At 38.1% G+C, this 12,210-nt stretch overlaps 1 protein-coding gene across 1 annotated transcript; it reads right to left on the bottom strand.

Annotated features, from left to right (window-relative positions):
- Positions 1 to 11,429: 11,429 nt before the first annotated feature.
- Positions 11,430 to 11,996, bottom strand: LOC145565229 (uncharacterized). Its single transcript, XM_081625298.1, has one exon. The coding sequence runs from the start codon at positions 11,994 to 11,996 to the stop codon at positions 11,430 to 11,432; it is 567 nt and encodes a 188-aa protein (XP_081481424.1).
- Positions 11,997 to 12,210: the final 214 nt, after the last annotated feature.

A 12,210-nucleotide genomic window follows, 5' to 3' on the forward strand; every position in this document is an offset into this window, starting at 1 on the left:
ACTGTGATCATACACCTAAGCATGGTGGCGTCCAAAGGGAAGGAAGCTAGAGTAAAAGAGTCTCCAACAAGTTTTAGGAACTTGTAAACCGTTCATAGGGTGAAGGTTACACCCCTTAACGATCCAGAAGATCATTAACTCCAATAGGTCTGGAACTATGACTGGAAGTTCGGGGATGAAGGTACAAATCCAACCTAAAAGAGATTGAACCTGCCCTAAATAGGCCTCTACTTCATTCTTCTCGTATTCATGTGCGCTTTCTGACTAACATGCAATCAATAGATTAACCCTAAACCTGTTTATCTATGTTGGTTGAATTTAATGCACAAACAAAGCTATTATTGGCGATCACTTGAATTATAATCATATTAGCCTAAACAAGATTATTAATTATCTTATTAAGCGTGATTACAAGTACAAATTCTCATTAAACCTGCAAGAGAAGGCGTGATCAAGCAATAACAACAAATAATATCAAGCAACATAAAATAATCACAATCATCATCATCTTAATAATCTCAATCCCATGAAAGCATAATAATAATAGCAAGATCCTAGGCATGATACTAACAAGATTAATAACAAACCCTAGCATGTCACTAAACATTAAAGACCAAAGCTTTATCCCTAACAAGACACTATCATGATATTAGAAGAGAAATAGGAAGCATCATAATAATATACATGATATTAGAAATTTTAGTTATTACCCTAAACATGATACTAGGAAGCAATATAACATCCTAACATGATACTAGGAATTAACAAAATAATTTAAGCACGATTTCTATATCAAAATAACAATTACTTACTTTGATGCCTCGTATCTCTTTCTAATAACAAAATACACGCGTTAGTAACTTCAAGGAAAATAAAAATCAATCAATTAAATAATTGAAATAGAGATTGGGACCAAACCCTCAGAAATTATCAACCTTTCACGTCTAGGGCGAAGGCAACTTCGTACTTGGCTAGGTGTGTCTAGAACTTGTGTATGTGGAATTTTGTAAGAGGGAAGGTTTAGAAAAAGAATAGAGAGAGAGAAAGCTTCTAGCTTTTAGAGAGAGATGATGGTTGATGATGAAAAAACGAGGAGATACGACCCCTATTTATAGAAAAATAGTCCGGAAACAAATCAAGTCCTATTCGGAACAAAACTGGCATCTGTGGCCAGGCGACAGCCATTAGCGCCAGGAAACAGACATTATCGTTTGGCGTTAATTAAAAGACAAAACACGCTTTTGTACGGAATTCTCTTCTTAATATGATTAAGCAGCAAATTCCGTGTTTATCAAATTAAAATCAGGTTTATCATAAAACTCTTATTTTATTCCAAATAAAACTCTTTAAAATATAATTATTAATCCTAATTTCATTAGAATTAAAAAGAACCTTGTAAATATTGTAGAAGATTAAAATCAATCCTAATAAATTTAGGAATAATAATTAATAGGCCCTCCTCTAGATCATTGGGCCGCACATAAAATTCATTTCGAGCCCAATTTAGTATTTAGGCCATAACTTCCTCATTATTCATCGGAATTGGGCTTATAATATATCGTTGGAAAGCTCTTTTCGAGCCCAATCCAACTACACTATTATTGGACCCTTATTATGGAACAAAGTAAATTGGACTGGCTATTTTCATAAATAGAGTAAGAAAAGAAATGTTTTCAAAAACAAAAAGAAGAGATATTTTTTTAAAAAAACCACATCACTAGACTTTTAACACTTTCACCTTGTTCGATAATCAAGTGACGTGAAAGGTATTCATCACTGGGTTTGGTTTTAGGGAGACACATTTGGGTGTCTACAAGTAGGTTGTTTCTTAGCCATCCAATGCAAGAAACAGGAGAACAACCCAAAAAGACAATAACGTTTGAAAGAAGAACACCCAGTCGATAGACATGCGTGCAAGCCAATCACTGTCACAAAAAGTTGTCAACCTCTAGTCTTTCATATATTGTAACAAATGCCTTTCCCCAGACTACCCTTAAGGTAACACAAGACACGAAGAGTGCATCCCAATGAGAAACCTACGGATCACTAAAAAAGTGAGCCAAAACATGCACCCTCAGAAATTATAACCTTTCACGTCTAGGGCGAAGGCAATTTCGAATTTGGCTAGGTGTGTCTAGAACTAATGTATGAGGAATTTTGTAAGAGGGAAGGTTTAGAAAAAGAATAGAGAGAACGAAAGATTCTAGCTTTAGAGAGAGAATAGAGAGAGATGATGATTGTTGATTGTAGATCATTGAAAAAAGGGGAGATATGACCTCTATTTATAGGAAAAAAGAGAGTCGAAGAATAAGAAAAGAATCCGAATTCGAATCGAAATAAAACTCGTCCGTCAGCAGTTTTTGCAGATTTTGTTTTCATCATAACTTTTGATCAAGAAGTCCAAATAAGTCATATAATATGTCGTTGGAAAGCTCTTGAAGTCTACTTTCCAACCCAATTAGAATCAGATTAAAATCTTTTTTGGATAGAGTTTCGTATCCTTTCATATCTTTTTCGTTATAGCTCGGAATTAATATTATAATATAACATTGAAAAGATAATTTCAAGATCTATCCAACCATATAATATTTGGATAAAGATTATGAGGCACGAAAATAATATCTGACTGTCTTTGAACATCTTTAAATTCGAATAGAATTAGGACTTAAAAAAGGAAAGTTTTAAAAAAGGAAAGTTTTTTATTCAATTTTAAATTCTTTGATTTTATCTTTTCAAAAAGGATAATTAAGATCTTTTAGAATCTTATAGAAGCTTTTAATTAATCCTAATTAGTTTAGGAATAGGATTTAGCCTTTGGACCCTCCACATGATCATTGGGTCATAGGTAAAATCCGGTTTGGGTCCGATTTAGTATTTTAGCCATAACTTCCACATTATTCATCGGAATTGGGCTTATAATATATCGTTGGAAAGGTCTTTTCAAACCCCATCCAATTACACTATTGTTGGACCCATATCATGGACCAAACTAAACTGAACTGCACGTTTTTCATAAAATAGAGTAAGAAAAGAAATATTTTTGAAAACAGAAAGTGAAATATTTTAATAAAAACATCTTTATCACTAGACTTTCCACACTTTCACCTCGTTTGATAATCAATGACGTGAAAGGTACTCATCACTGGGTTTGGTTTTGGGGAGACACATTTGGGTGTCTACAGAAGCCCCCACTTTGACTGAGTTTGGAGAAACGCAAGTTTCGAAAACAAAAGTCAAAGTAGCGATAGGGACGGAGAATGATTCAGAACGTTCTACAATCCTAAATCATTCTTATAACGCCGATACCTACAAACTAGCGTTAGTTAAAACAGATAAAAGAGTTAAGAAACGCGTATCTTGCACCGTCAAGCACATGTCTCTAGAGTAACCGATTTTTGCTGTTGCATTGTTGTTGTGACAACCTTCCACAAGCTAGGGAACACCATCTTGCTGTTTTGATGTTCAGTCGTCTCTGAATAATGGAGCCTTTTGACATGTCCACTCATCTCTGAAAAATGGAGCCTTTAGAGGGATGTTCACTCGTCTCTGAACAAAAGAGCTTTGATAGGATGCCCACGCGTCTTTGAGCAAAAGAGCTTTGATATGTCTACGCGTCTCTGAACAAAGAGCTTTGACGATCTTCCTCATGCTAGGGGATACGCCTGAAGACTGCTACGCCTGTAACTGCCTCCAATTTCTGTTGTGATAGTCTTCTGCAAGCCAGAGAACACTATCGAAGATTGCCTTGCTTGAAACGATCTTCTACCGCTTTATGACCATCTTCCGCAAGCCAGGGACATGATCGAAGATTGCTTCTCCTGAAGCCATCCTTAGTTGTTGCGATAATATTCCTAAGAAAATTACCGAAGATCAACGCCTGTCGATCCTTAATGCTGCTTGAATTTTGCTGTTGATGCTTTGGGTGATGACAACCCTCTTTTCTTCAGGAAAAATTGTCAACACGACTCTTTTATGATGTATGATAATACGATTTAGGGAAAGTTGTCAATGCCACGTAACAATCCATCCTTGGAAATGTTGCTACGATGAAGCGACAATCTGTATCTCGGAAAATTTGCCAAAATCCAATTTTGGGAAAATTTGCCAATGCTTCGTAACAATATGTCATAAGAACTTTTCTACGATCGACAATCCACATCTTGGAATATAACTCTTGAAAGCAATCCACCTTGGAAATTTGCCAACGCTATGCGACAATCCTTTTAGGAAAATATTGCCACTATTGACAATCCGCGTCTTGGAACATTTGCAAAAAAGAGTCGACTGACAATCCACTTCGGGAAAATTTGCCACTTACTGAAATGAATGACAATCCACATTGAGGAACCTTTGTCGAAATTTATGATGAGTAGAGACCTACGACAATTCGTTGGACAATTTTTCCATAGGGAACTATGTGTATGACAATCCAATCTTGGAAAAATTGCCAAACAGAGCAGGAGCACAACAATCCACGCTTGGAAACTTTGCCAGAGATGACAATCCAATCTTGGAAAAATTGTCGTTTAAGAAGAATGCGAGACAATCCACTTTTGGAAATATTGTTAGTTGGGGATGACAATCCAATCTTGGAAAAATTGTCGTATAAGTGCTTGCTTTTGAACCGATGTCTTGGTGCTTGTAATGAGCCAATGCTTAGGCGCTTAAGCTAAGTAAGACGATCGTCGTCAGGTCAATCACTTACTGTGATTGTAATCGAGCCGACTACTAATCATGTCAATTTTATTATAGGGGCTAACTGGCGTACCAAAGAACCCAAAATTGCTGTATGAGGTCCGCATAATCCAATATGGGGCCATGTATCTCATTGTTGCTCCGGCGCACGCTGAAAACCGCTGTCGCCGCATCCTCGCTATGTCGTCAGGCGACAGCCTTGTCGTCTGACGCTGGAGTCAGGTTTTCATTTGCGGTTTTTCGAAAAAATTCGGGAATGTTCTTACTCACTAGAATGTACCTACATTTATATTTTGGACTATAGGACTTTGCTTATCTTTCGTTAGGGTTGACCTAAGACTTAGTGTTGCTTGACTCATTGACTTGACATTACTCAAGGTATAAACTTGACTTAATGATGACTCACTTCGTGTGACTCGTGTGTGTATAGTGTTGACTCATAAAGCTCGATATGTTCATGACTCGAAATGCAGAAAAACAAAAATTTCCGTCATTTTTGTGGAGGGTACCGATTTTCTCCCGAAAAATAAAGACGCAAAAAGGAAGAAGTTTTTGATGGTGCATGTTGAATGAGCTTAGTCAAACGTTTGATACTATCTCTCAAGGTGCAAGGATTAACTCATCCTAGGCTATCTCAATTGTTGACTCAATGATGAAAGTATTTGGGTAACTTAGGCACGGAGGCTAACCACTTCATACTTTATGATGCAATGATGAGTGATGAGTGATTTTGTTATGACAAAGTATGCTTCAATGTTGTGTTAAGATTTCATGACAAAGGGTTCCTAAGGGAAGGACTATTTGGTCATGTATCTGTGATGTGTGTGAAAGTAACACTAAGGTTAGGCCGCAAGGGCTAACGGTGGAAAAATATATTGAAAAGAGTCAAATGGTGGTGACTCTTAGGCTGGGTAGGCTAATAATGTAAAGATCAAGCCCCCAAGTCTAGCTCTAAATGAATAGGGATGAGCATTGGAGATCCTTTGATATGATCATGGTGTGAGTGTGTGAATGTGAATATGAATGCATGTTTATTACGGCCGCACCCCTTTGTGAGGTTGCCTACGTATACGTAATGAATCAGGCCGAACGTAGCTCTAGCCGAACCTCGCACAAGTATGTGTATTCCTCAAAGAGGTCTTTTGAGGGTTGTAATGTGGTTAGGCTAAAGGTTATAGAAGAAAGGGATAAAGGCTCAAGACCCTAGATAAGCCCATGTAGGGAATATTTCAAGAATTATGATAACCCCAAACTTGAACCCCACTGTGATCATACACTAAAGTACGGTGGCGTTCCAAAGGGAAAGACAAAGAGCAAAAAGAGTCGCCAACAAGTTTTAGGAACTTGTAAACCCAAAAGACAATCCAAAAGGACCATCAACTACTCCATAAGGTCTTGAACCAAATAGGGTCCGGGGATGAGGGTACGAATCCAATCTACAAAAGAAAGGACCCGCCCTATAAAATAGGCCTCTACTTTGTTCTGCTCGTATTCATGTGCGCTTTTCGAATAACATACAAACATTATATTAAACCTACCCTGTTTAATCTATGTTGGTTGAATATTAATGCACAAATAAGACTATTATTGGCGATCACTTGAGTTAAAATCACATTAGCCTAAACCAAATTATTAATTATCTTATTAAGCGTGATTTCAGGTACAAATTCCCTTTAACAAGCATAAAAGGTGTGATCAAGCAATAACAATAAATTATATATCAAGCAACATAATAATAATCAATAACAATAATGATAATAGCATGATAAGGCATAATAAAGCTCAATAATAATAGCAAGATCCTAGGCATGATACTAACAAGATTAATAACAAATCCTAGCATGTCACTAAGCAATAAAGATCAAAGCTTCAAACCTAACATGGCACTAACATGATAACATGATATAATAAAGGCACCCTAAACATGATACTAGAAAGCAATAAAATAACATCCTAACATGATACTAGGAATATTAAACGTCCTAACATGATACTAGGAATATTAAACAATAATAAGCATGCTTTCTACATTGAAAGAGAGTAATAAGATTACATACTTTGAAGCCTGGTACCTCTTTCTAATAACAAAATACACAAGTTAGTAAACTTCAATGAAAATAATAAAGAATAATTAAAGAATTAAAGAATTAAATTGAAATCAAATAAAATAAAGTTTTGACTAGTTTTGGACCAAACCCTCAGAAATTATCAACCTTTCACGTCTAGGGCGAAGGCAACTTCGAACTTGGCTAGGAGATTCTAAGTCTTGTGAATGCGGAATATTGTATGTAAAAAGGTTGGTTTAGAAAGAGAGAGAAAAAGAAAAATAAGAATAAGAGTTGATGATTGTAAATTGATGATAGATAATGATTGTGAATAATTTTTGAAACAGGGATTCGGACGCTATTTATAATGAAAATAGTCCAGAAAAATCATAGAATTTGATAAGGAATAAAACTCCACGCTGTCTCCAGGAATTAACTCTGTCGCGACGCGACAATGTCTGTCGCGAGGCGACAGGGTCTGTCGCGCGGCGACAGATTTGTCGTTTGGCGACAACCTGTATTAGCGCGTTTTTCTTCACGCGGAATCCGATCTTTAATCAACTTGATCTACGGAATCCGTACAGAAGATAAAATATATATTTTTAAGATAACAAAACGATATTTTATTCCAAATAAAAATCTATTAAAGATTATTAATTATTAAATCTAATAATATTAGAATTAAAAAGAACTTTCTAGAAACTTCTAGAAAACTATAATTAATCCTAATAATTTTAGGAATAATAATTAATATTGGGCCCTCCTCTAGATCATTGGGCCGTATTAAAATAATTAACCAGGCCCAGTTTAGTATTTTGGCCATAACTTCTTCAATATTCATCGGAATCGGGCTTATAATATATCGTTGGAAAGGTCTCTTCGAACCCCTTCCATCTACACTATTATTGGACCTTAGTTACAGACCAAACTAAACTGGTTCGGCTACTTTCAAATAAATAAAGTCATTTTCAAAAACAGAGAGAAAAGAATTTAATTAAAACTAAACCGCAACACTTGACTTTCAAATCACTTTCACCTAATTCGATAATAACACAACGTGAAAGGCGTTCATCACTGGGTTTGGTTTTGGGGAGACACAAATGGGTGTCTACAGCCCCCAAGGTGTGCAACCTTGCATTTGGATCCTTGTATTTTTATGCTTGAGTTTTCTCATTTTTTAATTCTCTTTTATATTTTTGCTCTCTCTTTTTTTTTTTTTTTTTTTTGCTTTTGCATTTTTTATTTTGAACCTTTTTGATAAGTGTGGGCAATCCCGATCATGCGGTCTATCACTCACTTGGCATTCATGTTTCTCAGGCACGGTACCGAGCACTCGATAAGAAACGCAATCTGAGACGTGTTCATATCAAAGACATTTTCATATCAAAGACATTGGAACACTTGCCCTTTTGTACACTTTTATTGTTTTTGCTATTTTATTTATTTTGATCTTTTGAAATCACTCAAGATTTTTAAAATTACATAAATTGCACACTGTCCCATCCCAAGGTTAGGTAGATGTGGGTTGAAGAAAGAAAGGTCTATCGTTAGACGAGGCTCAAAGTGGTTTATCAAAAAAAGGATTGTATATTTGAAAGGGTGAAGATAATATGAGCTACAAGGGGTGCCTCAAATCATTGGTATACCTTGTGCTTAGTTCGACATGGAATTTTTTTTATTTTTTTATTTTTTTTATGTGATGGAATGATTATATGCAAGGAAATAAATGATCATTTTATTAAAAGGAAAAAGGAAAAAATCCTACAAAATAAATCTAAGGAAAGTGAAAGGTGCCTATGCTAGACTTATTGGGGAAAGGAAGAATAAAAGAAAAAAAAAAGAGGTCATGAAATCTTGTCGTTGAAGCCCGCCTTATATCTTTTGCTTTATTATCACCCAGTCTTCTAGCTAGTTAGAGGCAATGGGATCTTGTTTGCTTCTATGAGATCTTGAATGAGATTTTGAAACCTGTAGCATTCATCGGTGGTGTGACCATTTCCTTGATGGTACTTGCAATAAGAATTGGGATCCCATCTCGAAGATCGGTTTTCTGGTGTTGGATCCTCGGTAGGGCCAATAGGTTTGATTAATCCTCGATCATAGAGACGATCGAAAGCAACATCATAGGTCATTCCAATGGGTGTGAGTTCTCTTTTGGGTTTCTTTTTAGATCCTTGATTACCCATGGCTAAGACACCGTTATGGTCAAAGGTACTAACATTGTTACTAGAGTGGGCGTTTTCGGAAGAAGAAGGATTGTCGTTATTCTTTCCTTTCCAGCCACTGTGGTTACTATTGTTAATAGCTTTTTGCTTTGCGAGGTCATCTTCGATTTCGATACCGATGTCATAGACAACCTTGAAAGTATTCAAATTATGTTCATATTTTAAATGCTTCGAATACTTCTCTTGGAGATTCTTGATAAACATCCTTACATATTCTTTTTCGGTGGGCACCTCAATCATCTTAGCGGAAGTTTCCCTCCACTTATTAAAGAAAGAAGTAAAGCCTTCATTCTCTTTTTGTCTTAGCATCTCAAGTTGTCTATAGTCGGTTTCTACTTGAATATTACACTTATATCTGTTAATGAAAGCATTTTTTATTCCATCCCAAGTAGAGGTTTTCTCTTTATCAAGAGAGAAGAACCAATGTTGACAAATGGTTTCAAGAGATTGCGAGAACAAAGAGTGAAAAATATTCTTATCAATCCCTTTAATGTTCATTACAGTTTCAAAGGCCCTTAAGTGAAATTAAGGATTGTCCGTTAGCTAGAACTTAGGGATGTCATTGGCATTGAACTTTTGCGGAAGAAGCTCCTTGTCCACTGAGACCCCTTGTGAGCTAATGCCTTGGAATCTATAGTAATTGGATATTTTGCTCAAACTTTCTTGCAGAAGGTCCATTTGTTGTTGTTTCATAGGGTCATTGATTTGAAGGGTTAAAGCCTTCAACACCTCAGTCACATTAGCCATTTGCTTCTTAAGCTAATTGACTTCTTCTTGACTTGCCATTATCTTCTTAGCTTTTCTTTATCGACCGACTAGTTTATCAAAAAGTTGAACTTGAACGAAGGTGTTGTCCTTGATTAATCGCCCTTCTCTCCTTGACCAAGTACTGTGGAAAGGGAAATTAGGGATAAGTTTTTTATTATTTATTTTGACTCAGGCTCTATTCAACATGGGAGAGAATGTGGAAGAGAATGGGAATAGATTGGACCCCCCACTCGAATGACGAAAGACGACTCATGCATGAACCTAAGACATGGTCATGGTGACATATACAAAGTGTGTGCTAAAACTAGTGAGTGTAGGTGACATGTTAAGACTTGTGTCATGACCATGTGACTAGACTCAAACAAAGACTAAGTGTCACGGTCCGGGAGTTTGGATCCCGTAACGTGCGGCGTGTGCTAGCCTTTTGGCGGCAAGGACACTAGCCTTGAGCGGAAGAGGGGCTTGTGAGCACAAAGCAACACAAGCAGGCAATTAAATCAAAGGAGCACTCACGTCTATTTGGGCGACGGAGTGCAGGTGGTCGAGGCTTGTGACCGCCGATACTTCGAGGCGGGCATAAGTGGGTCCGAACCACGAGTTCTTAATGCATCAAGTTGGTTTGGAGGGGAGCTATTATGCAATTAAGACACAATATCTATAAAGTTCTAAGAACAAACAAGCATAAAAGCAAAGCAACACTTGGTAGAAGGCTTAAGATTTCATTAATCATTCACCCTCTAAAGAGCTTTAAATTGATTACAAGGAAAATCCCTAGTGAACACTGAACTGACAGTAACACAATAATGGGACCTCAAGCTAAGAAAACATAAACTAAACTCTAGGAAAGTAATTAAAGGGAATCTAATACATCAAAAGGAGTAGGATTCTAACATCCTCCCCCACTTAAGTTGTCGACGACCTCGTCGACTTACAAGAGTTACAACATAATTAGAAAATCCTAAACTATCTTGAGTCTCTCATGTGCCGTTGATGCGGCTGACTTCTGGAATCTTTGTTGACTCTGGTGCTTGTCTCTGGGCTCATCGCTCCTTGCTTCGAATCGGGTGTCTGATTTTGAGCTTGGCGGGTGTGTATCTGGGATGTCGCCGGCGCTCTGGGCTTCATCTCCCGCCTCTAGGTGTCTCTAGGGCGAGCTTTGTTTCTTCGATGTCGCCTCTTTCTCTAGCTCCATCACTCACATTGTTGATAGGTACTGGACTTTAGGTTTTGGGGAAGTCATTCGCATGGAGTACATCTCGTAGTATGGGCTGTTGTCTCTGCTGGTCTCTTTCTCCTCTGGGATCTCTTGCACGGACATAGATGACAATCTCTTTTGGATCTTGTCAAGCTCTTCTTTATGCTCGCACTCCCACCATTTGTGTGGGCCTCGACAAAGAATGCAGTTCGGCGGCTTGGTATTTGTCGAGGACTTGCTGGCCTTAGAGTTTCCGGAGTTGTGGGTGCCAGTCGATGTAGATCTCTGCACATCACCTCCTCCACTTCTTCTCTGATAAGTATTAATGGTGTTGGACGATACTCGTGAGCCGTTCTCTGCGTCCTTTGGGGAGCTTGGAGTCGGGCTATTGGAGCGTGTTGACGTCCCACTTGAATCATTCTCGGATTGCCGGCTTTTCCCGTCATAGTAGTCCATTAATATCTCAGCGGCACACATTGCAGCAGCGAGGGTATCAATCTTCTACCTTAAAACTTCTCGCTGCGCCCATTCCTTCAACCCATTGACAAAGTTGAACACTCGATCTTTCTCGTTCATGTCTGTGATGTCCAACATTATCGCCGAGTATTCTTTCACATAGTCGCGAATGGAACCCTTCTGGCGGCACTCTATCAACTTCATCTGAGCAACAAATTCTGTGTTGTCGGGGTAGAATTGTTCTTTGAGTTCCCCTTTGAACTCCGCCCATATATCAATTTTGATTCTTCCTGCTTCGATGTCTGCATGCTTGGTGCGCCACCAAAGCTTGGCATCTTCGGACAAGTACATGATGGCAGTATCCACCTTCTGATCGTCACTCAATTGACACACTCGGAAGTACTGCTCCATGTCGAAGAGGAAGTTATCTACTTCTTTAGCATCTATAGCGCCACTGTAGTCGCGAGGTTTAGGCGGCTTGATCTTCTCCACACCAACCCCATGTGCGTCTCTGCCCACAGCGCGCATTAAGGTAGCACATTTTTCAAGTGCTTCATCGGCTTGTCCTTGAACAAATTGCAATTGTTCACGGAGAGCATCTCTATCTTCCATCAATTTCACAATTTGCTCGGCTTGCTCGCGCACAATGACTTGCAGCTAGGACCATTCGTCCGCTTTCGTCTCGAGCCAACTAAGTCTTTCCTCTATGAATTCCATCTTCGTGTAGCCCTCTTTGGTTCCTACACCGGTTGCTTGCGACGAGGTTTGGGCCTTGGTTCTGATACCAACTGTCACGGTCCGGGAGTTTGACCCCGTAATGTGCGGC

The sequence above is a fragment of the Chenopodium album genome, chromosome 10, assembly GCF_948465745.1.
Source record: "Chenopodium album chromosome 10, dcCheAlbu1.1, whole genome shotgun sequence".
NCBI classification, from domain to species: domain Eukaryota; kingdom Viridiplantae; phylum Streptophyta; class Magnoliopsida; order Caryophyllales; family Amaranthaceae; genus Chenopodium; species Chenopodium album.

Coding starts and splice junctions, on each gene's coding strand:
- LOC145565229 (XM_081625298.1), bottom strand. CDS start 11,996: ATGGAAGATAGAGATGCTCTCCGTGAACAATTGCAATTTGTTCAAGGA.